Source organism: Hylobates moloch, unplaced genomic scaffold (assembly GCF_009828535.3).
Source record: "Hylobates moloch isolate HMO894 unplaced genomic scaffold, HMol_V3 SCAFFOLD_15, whole genome shotgun sequence".
NCBI classification, from domain to species: domain Eukaryota; kingdom Metazoa; phylum Chordata; class Mammalia; order Primates; family Hylobatidae; genus Hylobates; species Hylobates moloch.
In genome coordinates, this window is record NW_026652290.1 from 13,380,747 (window position 1) to 13,400,958 (window position 20,212).

Consider the following 20,212-nt stretch of genomic DNA (forward strand, 5'->3'; position numbering starts at 1 on the left):
CAGTGAGCCGGGATAGGGCCATTGCACTCCAGCCTGGGCGACAAGAGCAAAACTCAGTCCTCTGTCTCAAAAAAAAAAAAACAAAAAAAAAAACACAAACACTGGAGCCAAACTTCCCGGGTTTGAAGGTCACGCATATTGACTAGTAAGTTGGTCAAGTTACTTGCTCTCTTGAACCACATGTATAAAATAGGGATAATAATAGCACCTATCTCATAGGGTTGCTATGAAGAATAAATGATTTATTAGATTTGAAGTTAAGGATCTGCTTGGCACATTGTAAATTATATGCAATGTTAGCTATTGTTTAAATTGGATTTTCTTGTCTGACAATTGTACAATGATTTGCACACAAATAATTTAAAATTAAAACTCAGTGCAAATGGCTTTAATAATCTCATTTTGACCAACACATTAACTTTAACATATTTTTGTACCTCTTTATCCACTTCTTGTGGCAGAATCCCTTTTATTTTAGCAAAGAGTCTGAGGTTTTCTCTTACAGTGAGGAAGCCAAATTGCACATTGGATTGTGGACAAACTCCAGTCAGCTTGCTGAGATTTTCTAGGTCAGCCACTTCTGAAAGCTTATTGTTATAGATGGTGACTGAACCTGTAACAAAGGAAAAGTTAATATCAAGATAAGGCTTAAGATATTTCTTAATAAAATTGCTGTTAATTAAATGTTGTATGTATGACTTTATCTTTACAGTTTATACAATTCAGGCATTAGAAACTTCTACTTTAGTCGCATAGTATATTCGAAATATGTTCCCATCTGCAGCTTTTCCCATCAAGGTGTTGTCTCTTTGTCTACCCCTCACATTTAGCTTTGCCTATATACCCCATAGGATCCTAGCAAATGTGATACAAGCAGAGTCTGATGAAGAGCTTCCACCTTGTGATTTGTCTTTGCTTGCTGCTGGGATCATGGGGATCATTGGGTGAAGAATCCCAGCGGGCCTTCTGAAAGATATATTTCCATGTGGGAAGAGACATGCAACTGTCCTAACAGAAGCCCCAGATATGTGAGTGAGGCCATGGTAAATCCAGCCCCAGTCACTTTGGTCCAGAATAGAAAAACTGCCCAGTCAACCCACAGAATCATGAGGAGCAGTAAGACATGAAGTCAACTTAAATGCCTATCAAAGACAGACTAGATAAAGAAAATGGGGGTACATATACACACGGAATATTATGCAGCTATAAAAAAGAATGAGATTATATCTTTTGTGGGAGCATGGATGGAGCTAGAGGCTATCATCTTTAGTAAACTAATGCAGGAACAGAAAATGAAATACCATATGTTCTCACTTATAAGAGGGAGCTAAATGATAAGAACTTATGAACACAAAAAGGCAAATAACAGATACTGGGGTCTACTTGATGGGGGAGGGTTGCAGGAGGGAGAGGAGCAGAAAAGATAACTATTGGGTAGTGGGCTTAATACCTGGGTCATGTAATATGTGCAACAAACCCCCATGACATGTGTTTATCTATGTAACAAAGCTTTACATGGACCCCCAAACCTAAAATAAAAATTTAAAAAAATAAATAAATACCTTATTGCTTAAAAAAAAAAGAGCTGACAGATAGAAGCTGGAATGCCAAATGGCAACTAATGACCATGAAAATAGTTATTATGAAATACTCAGATTCCATATGCAGTATACCAATTAAATATTACATATTTCTACAGAATATTACTATTATATAAAATTCCATTTTTCCCTAGGTATGTGTGTTTGTGATTAACACTTGAAAGAACTTCATATTAACAGCTGATTTATTTGTCAATTGACTTTGAAAACAAACTAGTTTGTACCTTTGGTGGGAACAGACAATCCACTAAGAATGTTTAGCAGTGTTGACTTTCCAGCTCCACTGTGACCAAGTATTGCAGTGATTTGGCCTTCGTAAATGTCAAATACCAGATCTAGGAAGAAAAAAGAAAGGAAAAAAAGATAAGATAAAGGGATGAAAAACAAAACCACAAATAATATTCTATTATGGAGCCAATGAATTGTTATTAATTCTCTTGAATGGTTGTCTTTTCTATATATAAATATAGTGGGTTGTTAAATTCAAAATAAAACATTAAAAGTTCCCTCTATAAACTTATTCCTCAAAATAGCTTCTTTTGAAATTTTGAAATTACTTAGTTTAAATGAATGAAACATGTCTATATAATAGGTTCACTGACATTGCCTGCATATGGTAGGTCAACGTTAATATTTATTAAATGGAATAATAGATTAATAGTAAATTATTACATGGCTAAAACTCCTTTGAGGTAAGTGACATTTTCATATGAAAGAAAAACATACAGTATCTACCAATAGCTTTTGGATTACAGAAGAAAAACTTGAGTTCGTAGAAAAAAAAAACCAGAATATCCTTAGACTACCTCAATATTACCCAGTATAGATTCTAAATACATCTATTTCTAAAACATACTAATTTTTTTCTAACTTTTATAAAGTAGAAGCAATACGTTAGAAAAAAAAAGTCTTATGTAGCTCAAATAACTCTTTTCAAGTCTAAAATGCCACCACTAATTACTCACCAAAAGCAAAACTGAATTAAAATCAGGAAATCAATACTAATATAACCAATATTTTCTCTCTCTCTTTTTTTTTTTTTTACCTTTCAAGGCTTCTATTTTATCAGGCTTTCTTTTATATTCTTTTGTAACATTTCTGATTCTGAAAAAAAGAAAAGATACTTCAAAGTGACAATTTTCTTCAGTTTGTAATTTCCAGTTTGGTAGACAGGATTGGATGAATCTTATCTTCAGGGTACTTGAAGATCTAGGTCTTCACTCTCACACAGTCATAGCTGTGTGACAGAATCTGCTAGAATACTACTTGCCAACCCTGTCTGCACATTGGCATCACGTGAGGAGTTATAAGAATTTCGCTGTGCTTGGGACCCATGAGCAAAGGTTCCATAGATTGGGGTATAAGCTAATATTAGTATTGGAGAACGGGATCACTTCTGAATTGCAAAGCTAAGGAAGCTAGGCCAAGAGATGACATGGACATTCAATACACAAAGGGTCTTGTGAACCACTGGCACAGGTTGGAAAGATCTTTAGCTATCCTGATTCAAGGTCTCCCAAGGTTCATTAAGAACTACAGTAAGAAAGACAATCAATGTATCATAATAGCAAGAGCATGGGGTTCACAGTACTGCTTACCTAAGCTTATCCCATTACAACCACTTAGTGCTCTGTTACCTTAACCAATGTACTTATTCCAGATCAGTTTCAGGTTTCACAACCTGAAAATTTGCAGGCTTTAGGGCTGTGTTGGAAGGCAAGTAAAATATTTCATCTTGCATGTACAGTGCATAAAAGATGGTATCAGTTACATGGTGATGATGGCTATAGAAAGGAATGAAATTAACTTATGCTTAGTACTATTATAGGTCTGGAATTCTAGGCGCTTAATCTGCATGGTTTTATTCTACCAGGTAAGTATATAATCCATAAGCCAAATCAAACTTATGTTTCTTATTTTATCATCTACTATTCATAAAATATTCAGTCTCTATTCATATAAAGCTGTTTAATTAGATATTATTGTTATTATTATTTTTTTGAGAGGGAGTCTTGCTCTATCACCCAGGCTGGAGTGCAGTGGCACAATATTGGCTCACTGCAACCTCTGCCTCCTGGGTTCAAGCGATTCTTGTGCCTCAGCCGCTCAAGTAGCTGGGATTACTGACGTGCAGCACCATGCTTGGCTAATTTTTGTATTTTGAGTAGAGATGGGGTTTGGCCATGTTGTTCAAGCTGGTCTCAAACTCCTGAGCTGAAGTGATCCACTCGCCGAAAGAAAGAAAGAGAAAAAGAAAGAAAAGAAAGAATTCCCAAAGTGTTGGGATTACAGATGTGAACCACCACTCCTGGCCAAAGCTGTTTAATTAGATATTCTTATTTTAAATTCCATTTTACCCTCATTCCACAGCACTTATAATTGGGCAAGGTGTTAAAGAGATCAAAGAGGAACAAAAAGAAACACACAAACACATCAAATAAAGCCACTGTTTTGCTCTGAGCTGCTCTGCTAGAGTAAACCTAGCTTAGTTGTGGGACAAATAAAAATATGGAAGATAAATATGGAACAGGCTAAAATAACAAAATGAAATGGGCTCTTTAGAAGTTCAGCAACCTGGGATAATCTGAGACATTCCACAGGGGACTGACACAGGCTGGTCATTGATGATGAGTATGACTTGGACAGTCAGGCATCTTAAGGACTTTCTTTCTATTTTCTCATACCTAGAAATAAAAGTCACCAGCACCAAACAAAATGGACATTTTGTTGTCACACAGAATGAGATATGCTTAACTCTGAAGGACACCTCTTCCTGAATTACCTTTGTATCTACCTCTAGGCCTTTTCTTTGTCCTTCTTTCTTCCTCTTTCATCTTCTTTTAAAGGACAAAAAATAGAAGAAAAATGCGAAGTTTAAAAAGCGGAGAGAAAAGGCCAGGTGCGGTGGCTCATGCCTGTAATCCCAGCACTTTGTGAGGCTGAGTGAAGTTGGGTGTTAGAGACCAGCCTGACCAACATGGAGAAACCTCATCTCTATTCAAAATACAAAATTAGCCGGGCGTGGTGGCAGGTGCCTGTAATTCCAACTACTTGGGAGGCTGAGGCAGGAGAATCACTTGAACCTGGGAGGCGGAAGTTGCGGTGTGCTGAGATTGCACCACTGCACTCCAGCCTGGGCAACAAGAGCAAAATTCCATCAAAAAAAAAAAAAGGGGAGATAGATGAGGTGGGGACAAAGAGTGAATAATTGAGACCTAGAAAGCAATGAGGGAGGCTGAGGATGAAGAGAAACAACAAGTAAAAGACTGAATCCGGGCAAGGGTTTTGTTGAATTATCTTAGCTAATAAAATTAAAGCTTTTATTTAGTGTAAATGTCGACAATGTTAGGCTGTAAGGGGTTGGTAAAGGGATCTTTCTTTGAACTTGAGATGGAAAGTGACAGAGCAGCGTAGGTGAGGACAGGTGGGAACTGTCTACAGAGCACAAAAGGGAATACTGCTTGCCTCAGGTGCTAACTCTTAGCTTCCTGCCTTTTTGCCCTGTTCTCCACCTGCAACCTTATTACCTGATGGCTTCTTTCCCTTGGAATTCTGGAGGCACTGGTTCAAAAGAGTCATGAGATGAAGGGTCGGCATCCATTTCATCTTCAAGGGCCACGTGATCAGTCTTTTGTGTTTGAGACCAAAATGAGGACTTCAGGAAAAACAAAGGTGGACGTCGATATCCATATTCATCTACATGGCCAGAAGACAATTAAATATTGGGTCAATCACCTTGTTAGGGAGGAGAGTCACAGTAATGTAGCACGGCAATGCAGCCCCTTTGTCGCCAAACCTGAACATGTGGTCAACACCAGGTCGTGCATGTTTTGACACATGTAGCTTCATAAGGAAAAAAAAAAATTACCAGATGTCTCTACTATAATAGATCCTATAGGAAGCAATGAAAATGTGATTTTTAAATACTTCAAAAGGAATTTAAATAAATGTTTTAGAATTTCTTAACCTCAAGAAAGACAGATTGAATTGCTAATGTAAGATATGCAGGCATGCTGAATTCTGTCTAGAAGACCAGGTGTCTTTACATAGGCAAAGAAAGAAGAAACTGAGAACGACTATTGGATACCTTATAAAAAATCCAAAAGAAGATAGAATAGCATTTAAGAAAAGTAAATAACACATTTGTAAGAAAGAAAAAGAACACGATAAAATAATTAATTGAAACAACACAAAGTGAATATTTTAAAAGCTTTTTTGTATTTCTGCTTTATTTCATCCCCAAACCATAATTTTCCTCTTAAGCAAATTTATGATCCGCTTTAAAGACATATTACTCAAAAAGATCTTGCTGGAAATGAATCCAGCTGTATTAGTATTCTATCATCACTTCTGTTTTTCTTCATATTAGGAAACATTATGAAATGGAAGAATCGTACTTCACTAACATTCTGCAACTACCTCCACTGTAAGGTTATGGGTTTTCAAACTTCTGTGTACTTCTCACGTGTTCAGTTCTTCATTCACGCAGATATACACTCTCTGTATATCTGCCACATGGTATGTTGTTAGTACCTATCTCTCCCTTTTGACAAAAGAAAAATCTAGCAAATAAAAGCATGCCGCCATAACTGGATACCTTCTGAAACCAGATTTACCATGAAATAATTCTGTCATGTTATCCAGTTATTCCATTTTATCTGTCATTCATATTTATTATCTTTAAAAGCATTTTGAACAAAGTCACCTCTGGTCTTAAGTTCAAGCTTAGTGAGCAGATAATAATTAGGAAGAAAATGGAACAACTCACTTATTTGGATGAAATAAATTTTCTGGTTATAATAATAAAATACTATGCTTTTGAAATTGGAAAAAGTGTCGATGTGAAAGGTATTTTTGTGATATAATGTTAAGTAAAAAATAAAATGCAGACATGAAAATATAACAATATGTGATATAACTTGATAAAACATACAAAGAGAATATTTAAAGTAATATCATTAGAATATGTTTGAAACAAGGACTAAAAAAAGATGGAATATATCACTTAGTGCACACCAAAATAAAATTTAAATTGATTAGAGAAAACAATTACCTAAGATGATACTAATAAGCAATTGTAAACACAGTGACATCTGTTTGTGGATCCACTGAGAATAAACACATTGGAAAAGCAAACAAAAATGAAAAATAATACAACCAGGATGTTTTAATAAGTAGAAGGAGAAAAGGAAGAATTAGTAAGTGCAAGGGTCACATGAGTAAATTTCCTGAACTATACACAGCACTCTAGGGATATACAGTATGACAGAAACACAAAAAAAAGTCAGTGAGATTTTGCCATAAAAACAAAAGTAGAACAGAGAAAATAAATTTAAATATGTGTCTTAAATAAGCAATGTTAACAAGGGGTAGAAAGCCTTAAAATATTAGGAGGCAAAAAAGTAATTTTGCTAATCAGTTATGTAATTTTTACCTCTACTGGAAAAAAACAAATGAAAACATACCATATTCAAACAATTCTAATTGTATAATAAGTGTGCTAGCCAGCCATAGTGGATCCTGACATCTTTTGTTCTGGGTTCTTTTAAAAGGCAGAGACAGTAATTCTTAAAGGATTATCTTAAAAACAACAAAAACGAAAACAAAACAAGATGAATTTTCTGCCTCAAGATGCGGCTTTCTGACTTCCTGCTCACCCTTTCCCCTTCTTCCCTTTCCACAAGTGTGTATTCATTGCTTTTTGAATAAAGGGCCCTTGGCATTCTGTCTTGAATAGGAAACGCAGAAGGGAGAATCAGGCCATGCCTTTGGCTATAAAAGGAGGGAGAAAAAAGTGAAGCAAGCAGGGCACTGTGGCTCATGCCTGTAATCCCAGCACTTTGGGAGGCCAGGGCGGGCGGATTACCTGAGGTCGGGAGTTCGAGACCAGACTCATCAACATGGTGAAACCCTGTCTCTATTAAAAATAGAAAAGTTAGCCAGACATGTGACACAATCTGTAATCCCAGCTACTTGGGAGGCTGAGGCAGGAGAATTGCCTGAGCTGGAGAGGCGGAGGTTTCAGTGAGCTGAGATTGTGCCACTGCACTCCAGCCTGGATGACAGAGCGAGACTCTGTCTCAAAAGGAAAAAAAAAGTGAAGCACACAAGTATCTACCGAGTCTCTAGGGTGCATCAGATACTGTGCTGGGTGCTTAAATCTCATCTGTGAACAAAACGAATCCCTGCTTTTGTGAAACTCATATTCTTTTATGTTGCGAGGTGATACAAATGAAAATTTATGATATATTGGCTTTCCTATTGTGAAATTCTGGGGAGTTTTTTTTTAATGTAGATGCATTGACTAATTAAATCAGAATCTCTTCAGGTTGAGCTGGGCTTAGACTTGCTTTGAAATTCTTCACATGATTCTGTTGTCCAGCCAGAGCTCAGAACCATTGAGCTAAATAGTTAGACATAAGCAGCTATAAATGTCCATGATTACCAGAACTGTTTAGGAACTAGCTTTTTAAGAGGTGTAAAAAAAAAAAAAAAATACCGTATACTCAAAGTGAAGTTCAAATAAAGGTTAGTGATTCTATAAACAAAATTCAGGCTTTAGTTCTGACAAGTCAAGTAGTGAGAAAGAAATGAAGAAATAATTTGGTCAGTAGCGACGACTTTGTTTCTCTCTTTGCTATTGATACACAAAGTAGTTCTTAAAATGTAAATAGTGTATCCATTAGGAGATTTGTTTTCAGAAATAAAATTATTTAAATGATATATGATTTTAATCATATCATTACTCACTTGGCAAAATTTTTTCAAAGTAAATCGCCAATGCCAGATAGAGGCAAGTATCAAATGCCAACATGAAGTTTGTTGCTACAATGAGATTTGAGCCATCCGATGGATGAGGAAATGCATTAGAATTCAAATCATAGTCCAAGTGTAAAAGCTGAAAATTAAAAAGTAATTCATTAAGGGAAATTAGGTGTAAGATAACATTTTAAACAGTTAGGTTTAGCATAGTAATAAAATGACTACTCATTGCCTCATACTGAGAATAGAGTTATATAGGGAGACTGCCTCCTTTATGGTTCTCAAATCTATGCCTTGGAAGGCATGGACATATGAGCAACTAGAATGTAATTTAGTAATTGCTATGCTAAAAAATATGTTCCAAATGAAATTGAAATATTAGGAGGAAGTAGGGAAGTATGGGAAGAGATGACATTTGAAATCGAACTTAGATGAACTTTTACCAAATAGGACACAGTCAAAAGGTGTGGTGATCCATGTAAATTGGTGGCATGAGGGAGAATTTCTGGGCAAAAGGCACTGGTGTGTTTAAGGAGAACCAGAAGTGGGCTCATCTAGGATGTTCAAGTTAATGAGCTGTTTATAATTAACAATCCTTTTGTTAAACACTAAATAATGGATATTTAATGGTTGACATTTCCATTTAATTAGAGGGAAGGCAAGGGGAATTCAATAAGAATCACATAAACAGAAAAGACATTTTATGAACAGAAACACAATTTACTAATGAATTTTCCAGATGTTTTAAATTTTTAATTTAATTTGATTTAATGGTTTTTAATCATGTATTCTCTTCAATTACTAGGTAAAAACATGAACTGGAATAGTTATTTATAATTAGATTTGTCACATGTCCATATTTAATTAATAGCCTAAGAAAATACTTTATATTGCCTTTAAATAATTGTATGTTGATCCTCTTTTTTTCACTTTTGAAATGTCTTATTTTGCTGGGCTAAATAATTTCAAAGCTTTTAAAGGTTCTGTCTTTGCAACTTTACAACAGCCTTCGCTAGAATTTTAAGCCTTACAATGCTGAGTTTGTAAATGACTACAGCCTATGAATTCCAGAGGGACAGATGTTTCAGAAATGTCATTAATAGACATTCAGATGGTGTCTCACCTGGGCCATTCCAAGCATGAAGGCAAATGGACTAAGCAAGCTTAAAATCCACTCCAAGGATGCAGGAAGGTGTCTGTACAGTGTTATGAACCCCAGGCACCCCCAAAAGACAGTGAGGAGGAACACGACCAGGCCAGTGAGGAAAGATTTCTTTACCAAGATGCTCATTAAGAAAGCCAAAGCTACCTAAAATGAGAGAAGATCTAGTTGGTTTATGTTTCTCTAACATTATTACTAGCATAATAAAATAGATATGATATACAAAATTATAGTTATTTTGTGTAGGTAACAGTTATATATTATAGTTATTTTGTATATAACATACTAAACTATGTCCTGCAAATTGCACTAAAAATTGACATTACAAAACACCTCAAATCAAATTGTACCTGTTTATAGATTTTTCACATGCAAACAGAGTAGGCAGAAAAAAAAGGAGGCATACAGAGTAATCAGTCAGAAACAATTTTTAGGCTATAGGTGGATGGAAAGATATTTAATTCACTAACTCACCAAAGACAATCCATACAAGAGAAAGAGGCTGAAGACTACCATGAAGCCAGACAAAATGATAAACTGGGTAGATATTATAACAAGTGCCAAGAAAAGGGCCATAATGAAGATGAAACCAGCATAGAGCAAACCCCAGGAGACCCTAATGTGGAAACAAAATGTTATTTTAGTATTTTATGTTCACTTGAAAAGGAAGATCTAAAATGGATTCTAACATAACCTTTAATTCACTTATTCATCCATTCATTCTCTCTTTCAACAGGTATTTATTGGGTGTTCTAAGATATATAAATACAAGGTAAAAGTTTTGAGCAGAATTTTTTAGGAATTAGGAATATTCTTTGGGAATTAGGAATTGTTTTTCCTGAAATCGATTCCAGAAATACATGCACACACATGTGCACATTGTTCTGGGGGGTGGGGGTGGTGGGGGTGGAAATTAGGTTTCCAGTCTAATGGATTTTGGATCAAACATTTTATTTGCTGCGTTCTTGCTCTGTCACCTTGGGCAACCTCTGTAACCCCTCTATTATCCCTTTATTTCTCTGGACACCAGGAATAATACTACCACTGAAGACTAAATGAGATGATGGCTATGTAGGGCACTGTCTTAATACAGGGTAGCCCCTCAGTGAACCTCAGACCCTTCTCTCCTCTCTGGAGTCTCTCCAAGTTCAGGACCATCACAAGTTTCCTCAGAGACAAGAAATTCTTCCTTGTGTGTAATTCAGTCATGTCACTCCTTCCCCAAAAGCTGTTGTCATCTTTCTCTGGATGTGTTCACTGAAAAGTCTACATACTTGCCTTTAATTCCATTCATTGTTTTTGTTAAGAAAGATTTTTTTTGAATCCCATTATTTTATGTCAGAGTAATTCACTTTCCTTTCCTCATCAATTTTTCTTTTGTTTTACAATATTCTTTGAAAATTATAATGAAATAATAATTTTAAAAATAAAAAAACAGCTGCAAAACCAACACAATAACTCACACACAGCAATTAATATGTGTTAAAGAATATTTTAAGAATTTAGCAAACATTAAATCATTTTATTCTCCCAATAGCCCTATTCAGAATACCATTATTTTCCTCATCTTATTGATAGAGAACCTAATGAACAAGGGTGTTATGTAACTATGTTTCAAGTTCAGGGGTTTTGGCTCTAGAGTCCTTAGATTTCACTGCTCTGCTACGTTTCCCTCCAGTATTAATTCAAACAAGAGGTCAATATTGATTTATAAGATGTTAATATTGGAAGGAACTCTTCCAGACTCCTAATTTGTTGCCCTATGCACAGCCCATCTGCCTCCCTAGCCTCTCTGTTATTTAATGTCCTACTCCCTGTAAACATCACCTCCATGCCCTTTCAGTCAATTATTCATAAGTTCTCACACAGAACCTTGTCCATTCTTGGAATCACCCAACCTCTGACATTTTAAACCCACAATACTCAGCCTCTATTCACCATCCTGTTTCGCCAGCTCATTTCCTCAGGTACACCCACCATGTTCCTCAGTCTCAAAGGAGTTCCTGGTCCTCGGCTTCTTTTTCCCTTCCAATCCCCTCCTAGTTCACATCCCACCTTTGTCTGGCACAGACACCAATGTCTATCTTGTTTACACCTCTCTTGCCATGGCCATTCCTCATTACGCCTTCTTCACAATCACCCAACAACCTAACCCCAATCTTCTTCCTTAACTCAGAGAAGCACAGTAACACACAGCCTCAGCCTGGCAAGCATTACACCAATTACAATTTATACCATCCATGGGGATAAAGGATTTTTATGTTTCTTTCCTTGTTACTAAGGAATGTTTAAAAGTGGTATTTTCTTATTCATGGCAACAAATTTTTTTAAATGGACATTGATGTGTGATAGCTGTGACATTTTTTCTGTAAAATTCTGCATTTGGCTCCTTATTTGTTTTCTCAAGGTTTTTTTATTGACTTTTTATGTTTCTTTAAAAGATTATCTTCCTCCTTTCTAAAAAAAATCAATATTACTCTAATGGAAGTTGTATTTTCTTAAATGTTAGCACATTCTGTCCCCTTTTATCTTATTTCCTATAGCAGTTCCTTCACAGTACAGTAAATCTGAAATAGATTTAGATATAATTGGGTCAGAGATTGTTAAATATATTAAATAACCAGCCTCTCTACTTAGTCCTGTAAAATTTCCAGAGGCAAAATACATTTCCTTTTTTTTTTTTTTTTTTTTTTTCCATCACTGCAGAGCATTTCTCCCCACAGAAATTAACTAAGTGGAAATTTGTTCATGATCTGAAATTATTCTGTGTAGGTATCTCTTATTTGTACCCCGTGGTTGTGGAGAAACAGGTTTTAATAAAGACGCATTGAAGAGGCCGGGCGTGGTGGCTCACACCTGTAATCCCAGCACTTTGGGAGGCCGAGGTGGGTGGATCACGAGGTCAGGAGATTGAGACCATCCTGGCTAACATGGTGAAACCCTGTCTCTACAGAAAATATGAAAAATTATCCAGGCAAGGTGGCCGGCGCCTGTAGTCCCAGCTACTCGGGAGGCTGAGGCAGGAGAATGGCGTGAACCTGTGAGGCCGAGCTTGCAGTGAGCCGAGAGTGCGCCACTGCACTCCAGCCTGGGCAACAGGGCGAGACTCCATTTCAAAAAAAAAAAAAAAAAAAAAGATGCATTGAAGATTCCCAGTTTTCCTGAGTTCCTGTTTATTTATTTGTGCTGTGTTTGACTCACCAGAATGCTGAATCTCGAAGACCCATCATTGTCATCAAGCCCTTCATCATTTTCCTCTCTCGTGACATTAACAGATGCATAGTAAATGTATGAGGAAAGTGAAATAATACAGGAAAAAAGGTATAAATCAGTTATAACTCTTGATTGACCAATGAAGGAATGCATCTTCATATTTTTTCCAGTAACTGACATCAGCTCATCCATCACTGAGTGATTTGTTGTGATCTGAAGAAAGGCATTAATAAGCAAAATTTGTATGTTAATGAATAGCATGCTGTTTTCTTTTAACCATCTATTTTCCTGTGGATGTATAATTGGCCTATTGGGATTTGATACTAACCTAAATTTCCACTTCTATGTCCTGTCATTGACCTACTGGGAGCTTGGAGTCCAGGCATTCTGAGTTACTCACCATTCTCAGAATTTACTGTGTGTTTCATTACCTCCTTGCCTAACATTACTTTATGATTTGCTTGGCATCCCTTTTCTGAATTTTTATATTTAGTAAGCCACCCCTCATCTCAAGCTTCAAGCTGGAATGTTATTTCAATTAGGCATTCTTCCATGGCATTCTAAGGCTGAGAAGGTTCTTACTCATTTACTTATGAGGACCTGATTTATAGTTCTGTAATAGTCTGCTTCTGTTCTAATAATTTTCTTATATGCCTGGCTTCCCAACAAAGTTGAGTCCATGAATGAGATACTTTTTCTTCTGTTTGTATCTACATTCCGTGGTATATAGTAACTTCAGTAAACTTCAGAGTGAGCAAAGGAAATAACAAGGCTATCCACTTATATTTTCTTTCATGAAATTTTGATGCCTCTAATATCATTAACTTGCATTAAACATTAGTTTGCTTTGAACATTTTGTACTCACTTCTATAATAGCGGCATTAATGGCAGCTTGAAGAGCCACAAAACCTTCCTTCCAGAATACTGAAACTTCACAGTAAACATCTTCATTTGTTTCATAACAATGAGCTTTGTGAAAAAACAAATCATAACTATTATTACGTCACTATCTATAGTATTGAAATATGATTTTAACACTGATTATAGCAAACAGTGGACTTTACCATGACCCCAAATTCCAAATGTTCTTATTTTGACTCAAAGCTTATGAAAACGTTAAGTTATAATAATGATTCTCAAAATGAATCAGGCAGACTCATGAGGTGGAGCACTCTTAGGAAATGTTTTACATTAAATTATAACACTCTAAGCTTTCTCTTAACGTGTCCTGTGCTTTTCTGCTGATCAAGAATTTTGTTGATCTCTTCTCTTTTCTGATTTGTATTGTGAAAACCACGTATTTTAATGTTTTTCAAAAGTTCACAGAGCCTAACATGGATTGAGAAACACTAAACTAAACCTTTTTCTAACACTGGATATAACACAGGCATAATAAGCAAATGGAAGTTCAAGTAAGATTACTTACTACGCTTAAATCATGCCAATCAGAATATCTTTTGAAGAAAAGGATTTATTTAAAAAGAGCTATCAGTCCATTTAATAGTAAACTATATTAAAGAGATATCCTTGAATAAGATGAATTAAAATTGAGTATAGGAATTAAATGCATATTACATGAAATCATCTTGAGATATTTCAGATATGCAAATGATATAAAAATACAATAAACACGCATGGACTCACTATGAATTTGCAAAACAAATGCATCATTTCAAATACAGTTAGAATCTCTTGTGCACTTCCCCAGCACCAAGTTTCTAACTAGCTAACTGCTTTCTTGAACGTTATGTTTATATATATGCCACTATATATCTCTAAACTATACATATAATTTAAAAAATTAAACTCTACTAATAATTATTATGAACTATGCTCATTTGTTCCATATTATGATTCTGAAATGTAAATAAATGGCCTCATTTAATTTTTTCTTCTTTTTTATGGTTATGGAATCCCACTGCAGGAATGTAAATCCATATATTTATCCATTCTCCTGTTGATAACAATTTGGTTAGTTCCTTTTTTCTTTTCGCGATTACCAGAAAAAAATCTGCTGCTATAAAAATCTGTATATATGTCTTCTTGTAAATATATCTGTATTGGTCAGGATAGTCTCTTGTATGTTACAGTAATAACCCCTAAATCTCAGTGATTTATCACAGTAAACATGTATTTCTCACTCAGGCTACAAATTCAGCAGAGGCGTTTGGTAGGAGGGTTGAGTTGTACTGTCTGTACTATATACAACTCCTTAGTTTGCAGAAGCAGGTGAGAAAAGGTGAAGAACTTATACTTGCGTTTAAATGCCTTGGGTCTAGCTATCTTATTATGACTACAAAAAGTAATTATTCTATGTCCCCAGGAAGAAAAGGAGAATAGGCTGCAAATCTTTAACACAGGTATGAGAGTTTCACTAATAAGATTTCTATGATGATGAGTTATAGGTTATATGCACATCAAGTTTAAGACTTGTATTTCAAATGTAACTTAAAACTACCATACCAAAATTAAAAGCACGAGAGCCATAACACGATAGCCGAGCAAGCAACCAAGTATTATGTATTGTTTTATTTGTGGACGAATATGTATTAATTGCAATATCATATGAGCTTCATGTTTTCAGTATAAGAGAGCATATGTTGTAAAATCTAGGTAATCACAGGGTTAATTGGATAAAATATGGGATTTGTTTATCTGCTACTTAAGACATAATCTTTTGGCTTACTTTGTGAGTCACACTCTAAACATTTGGTTTTAACATGTGATGTAATAAATTTTAATAAGGCTCCCTTTTGAAAGGGGAAGAGCTCTGTATGAGCAGGAAAATGTGTCTGTTGATGCAGTGAAATGAAGTTATTTTAATGTATTCCTTTTTACAGCTATGTAGGCAATTGTCAATCATATTTCTACCAGCAAAACAAAACTATATATGTGTGAGTGTGTGTGTATACCTGTGTGAGAGAGAGAGAGAAATAGGGATGGAAGAGAACACTAAGTCTAATGCACTACAATTTAGTTAAATTTTCAGCCTAAGTCAGACTGCCCACAAGAGTATCATTTGGCCGGGCGCCGTGGCTCATGCCTGTAATCCCAGCACTTTGGGAGGCCGAAGCGGGCGATCACCAGGTCAGGAGTTCGAGACCAGCCTGGCCAACATGGAGAAACCCCGTCTCTACTAAAAATACAAAAAAAATTAGCCAGCCGTGGTGGCGGGCGCCTGTAATCTCAGCTACTCGGGAGGCTGTGGCAGGAGAATCGCTTGAACCCGGGAGGCAAAGGTTGCAGTGAGCCCAGATCGTGCTTGCACTCCAGCCTGGGCAACAAGAGCAAGACTCCGTCTCAAAAAATATATATATGTATATATATATATATATATATACAGATAGATAGATGATAGATAGATAGATAGATAGATAGATACAGATACAGATATAGATGTAGATATAATTTAAGATATTGCAGAGTGTGTGTGCTGGGGCGTGGAATGACCTCTGAAAACAAGCTGCAGGAGGCATCGTGTGGTTGGGCACGGACCCCGCGGTGCAAGGGGACCCTGAGCTCCCAACGCTGAGGGTCAGAGGCAGGGCCTGGGGGCCCCAGGGCAGCCTCCACAGCCAGACACAGACACAATAAGCATCCTTGTCCATGACACAGGGGACACAGTGCTCGGTGAGCCAGGTCAGGATCAGATGCTGGTGGTCTCTGTCAAGTGCGGGTCTCGCTTTCTGATGCAGGTGCGCCTTGGGCCCCCACAGGAAGCTGTCACATCCAGACTCACCAGGCCTGAGATGTTGGAAGATGGAGAGCGCTTGCCACGGGAAAAATCCTCCAGGAACACAAGAATGAAACTTGGCTTGCATCTGGGACATCCTTCTCTAAGGCTGGTCTGCAAGGCAGGTGCTCTGCACATGCTCCTTGGCTGACTCCAACGCAGAAAAGAAGCACGTGAGCCACAACCCCACAGCAGGCATGGACATTTGCCTCCCTTTTATAATAGCTGTATTCAAATGAGGTATCCTGGAAGCCTCGTTCTGATAGGATGAGAGCAGACTCTGTACTACAACACGGATTGGATAATAGTCTCCAACTCTGATTGGTTAAGATTGTGCAATCAGAGATGGGGATTATTATCCAATAAGAGTTGTCAAAAAGGTTCCTTGCGCAGGGATCCTCATGGACCGGAAGTGACGATGACCGGAAGTGACGACGACCGGGAGCGTGTGCGGTGCGCGCCTGCCTGGAGGCCAGCCTCAGATAAGGGTGTTCCAGGTGCAGGCGAAGCGTCCTCCATGTGTTCCTGGAGGACCGTCCCAAGACCCTCTCCATTCTCCCAACCTCTCGGGCCTGGCGAGTCTGGATGTGAGCGCATCCCACGGGGCCCAAGGCACAGAGAGAGAGGAACGGGGTAGGGGGAGGGAAGCGTGTGCAGGAGCCAGGAGCGCCAGGCTGCCCGGGCTTCATCCCATGGCCGCCGGGAGCTGTGGCCCCACTCGGCCAAAGGCAGAGTCCGGCCTTCCTGCTGCTGGCACTGTCACCTCCCTGGGGTCCTGCCTTCTGGGTCTGGCACTGGAAATAAGCTAGCGAAGCAAAATTTCGTGAATATTGGCCTTTGCATCTTTTTCTTCATTTTCAATGCTGGCTTTTCTGTTGGGTCATTTATGTTCTTACATTGATTTGAATAATTTTAAAATGTATTTTATAAATTAATTCTTCATGGGCTCATTTCTAGTGTAGATAGTTGTTTCCTAGTCTGGTCATTGTTCCTTAATTTTATTTTGCATTTCTTTCTTGCTGATACATAGGAATCTAATTGATTTTATGTATTCATCTTGCATCCTGTAGCCTGGCTTAATTCACATATTCATAGGCATCATTTTTGGATTGTGATGTATTTTTCATGTACATAATAGTGTCAGCCACATACGATAACAGCTGTATTGCTTAAATGTTGGTTCTTATGCCTTTATTTTTGTTTTATTGTCGCAATTACACCTCCAGCACTGTGTGAAATAGAGGGGATGTGTCCAGGGAAGTCTTGCTTGGTTCTGATTACAGTGGAAAAGCTTCAGTGGTCCTGTATTGTAATTTCATTTTAGACAAGCTTAGTCAGATTAAGGAAGCTGCCTTCCTTTACATTTGCTAAGAGTTATGACTAATTGTTGAATTTGAATAAATGCTTTTTTTACATATATTGTGAATAATAATGTTTTTCTATTTTTCTGCAAATAGGATATTTTACATGATCTATTTTTTAATGTTAACCAATCCTGCATTTTTTTAGTATATCCCACTTGGTATCCATGTGTTATGTTTTCATACGTGGTTTAATTCATATGATACAATTTTTCTTAGAATATTTGTATCTCTGGCCGGATGCGGTGGCTCACGCCTGTAATCCCAGCACTTTGGGAGGCCGAGGCGGGCAGATCACCTGAGGTCAGGAGTTCGAGACCAGCCTGACCAACATGGCAAAACCCTGTTCCTACTAAAAATACAAAAATTAGCTGGATGTGGTGGCGGGCGCCTGTAATCCCAGGTACTTGGGAGGCTGAAATAGGAGACTTGCTTGAACCCGGGAGGCAGAGGTTGCATTGAGCTGAGATTGTGTCACTGCACTCTGGCCTGGGAGACAGAGCGAGACTGCATCTCAAAAAAAGAATATTTGTGTTTCTGTTAATGAAAGAGTGGGTCTATAATTTTCTTTTTTTCTAATGTCCTGTTCAGATTGTGGTATCAACGTGATGCTAGCTTCACAAAACAAAATTGAAAAATAGTCCCTATATTTCTTCTCTTTGGAAGGGTCTGAGAAATTTAGGTGTTTACTTCCTTAAATATTTGGAATATTTCTTTAGTCTGGGCATGGAATTTTACTTGTGGAACATTATTTGTTAGCTGTTGTTTTTTTTTTTTAACAATTCAAATCCTTTAGTATATATGGTAGTTTTCTTGTTTTACGTTATTTCTGTGTCCAGTTTTGTAAGTTTATTTTTCAATGTGATGTAATTTCATCTCTGTTGTCAAGCTTGCAGTCCTAAGTATTTCTCAAAATTTTCGTAGTATCTTGATACACTGCTCTGTAGAGCAGGCCTCTGTTTTCATTCCTGATATTGGTCTTTTGCGTCTTTTCTCTTTGCCTTAATCAGTTTCACTAGTGGTGTATTTAGTATATTAATATTTATAAACCAACTTTTTTTTTTTTTTGAGACGGAGCCTTCCTCTGTCGCCCAGGCTGGAGTGTAGTGGTGCGATCTGGGCTCACTGCAAGTTCCACCCCCTGGGTTCATGCCATTCTCTGGCCTCAGCCTCCCGAGTACCTGGTACTACAGGCACCTGCCACCACGCCTGGCTGTATAAACCAACTTTTATCCTTGATTTGTCTCCATTACATTTTTTTTTCCTATTTCATTGATGTCTGCTCTTTATTATTACTTTCATTCTGCATTCTTTCATTCTAATCTTTTTTAGTTCTTGAAAGGTTTATGTGATTGATTTTCAATATTTTTTCTATTCTAACACATTCCCTTAACGTGTGTCCTGTTTCTCTCTAAGCGGGGATTTATCAGGCAGCCCACATTTTCCCATAGGTGTTTCCAGACCCTTGTCTGCAGCCGCGTTGGCCTCCCAGTGTCTCCACCCTGTATGCCTGCAGCCATGTCAGGCTTTGTGTGTCTCCATCCTTGTGCCTGAAGCCTGTATCTTCTCCAGTATCGCCATCCCATAATGACTGAAGCCTATGTCTGCCCTTGTGTATTGTCACCTGGTCTGTCCTCTGCCTGCAGTTTGTGCCAGCTGTCAAGTCTCCATTTCTTGCACTTGCAGCCCATGCCAGGCATGTGAGTCTCCATCCTGTGTGCTTCCAACACATTACTTGCTTTGAGTGTTGCCATCTCCTTAGCCTTCAGGCAGTAGCAGTCCTCCAGTGTCTCAATCCCTGTGCTTGCAGCCCGTTCCGATATTTTCGTCTGTCTGTCCCCTGAGCTTCTGCCCATGCCAGTCCGTGTTTGCTGCATTCTCTGTCACTCTAATCCATGTCCACAGTCAGTGTTTTCATTCATGCTTTTCAGTCGTGTCTGCACTCGTGTGTCTCCTTCTGTGCCTTTAGCCCATTTTTCTCCTTTTTCTGGATCATTTCTCCCAGGAGACTATGCCCAAAACTCCTATCCCCAGCGTTTGTACCTGCAGCCAGTCTCTTTCGTTGGGTATCTCCGTCTGTTGTTACTGCAGCAGAGGCCTGTCACTGAGTGTGCCTGCTTCCCAGCCCTGTCTTCCTGTGTCTCCAGCCCTTGTCCATGCAGCCCACGGTAGGACTCTTGTGACTCCACCCTTCAGCCTACAGCCATATCTATCTTCGGGTGTCTTTATCTCTGTGCTTCCTGCCCATGCCAGCCTTCACCTACTCCTCTGTCCTGCCCCTGTACCCATGTCTGTCCGTGCTGTGCCTCTCTGCCATGCATCTGTAGTCAGTGAGCTCCCTTTGTATCTGGATGCCTTATGACTCTAGCCCAGGTCTTC

The 20,212-nt window shown here is 37.9% G+C and overlaps 1 protein-coding gene across 1 annotated transcript in view; it reads right to left on the minus strand.

Moving 5' to 3' along the window:
- LOC116483822 (ABC-type organic anion transporter ABCA8-like) overlaps positions 1-20,212 on the minus strand; it is an 87,415-nt gene that overhangs the window by 42,071 nt on the left and 25,132 nt on the right. The window contains 10 exon segments of the mRNA XM_058428089.1: positions 438-613; positions 1,826-1,936; positions 2,647-2,705; positions 5,129-5,297; positions 8,352-8,499; positions 9,487-9,672; positions 10,000-10,141; positions 12,727-12,789; positions 12,791-12,951; positions 13,605-13,708. Of these exon segments, the coding sequence (XP_058284072.1) occupies positions 438-613; positions 1,826-1,936; positions 2,647-2,705; positions 5,129-5,297; positions 8,352-8,499; positions 9,487-9,672; positions 10,000-10,141; positions 12,727-12,789; positions 12,791-12,951; positions 13,605-13,708 (1,319 nt within the window).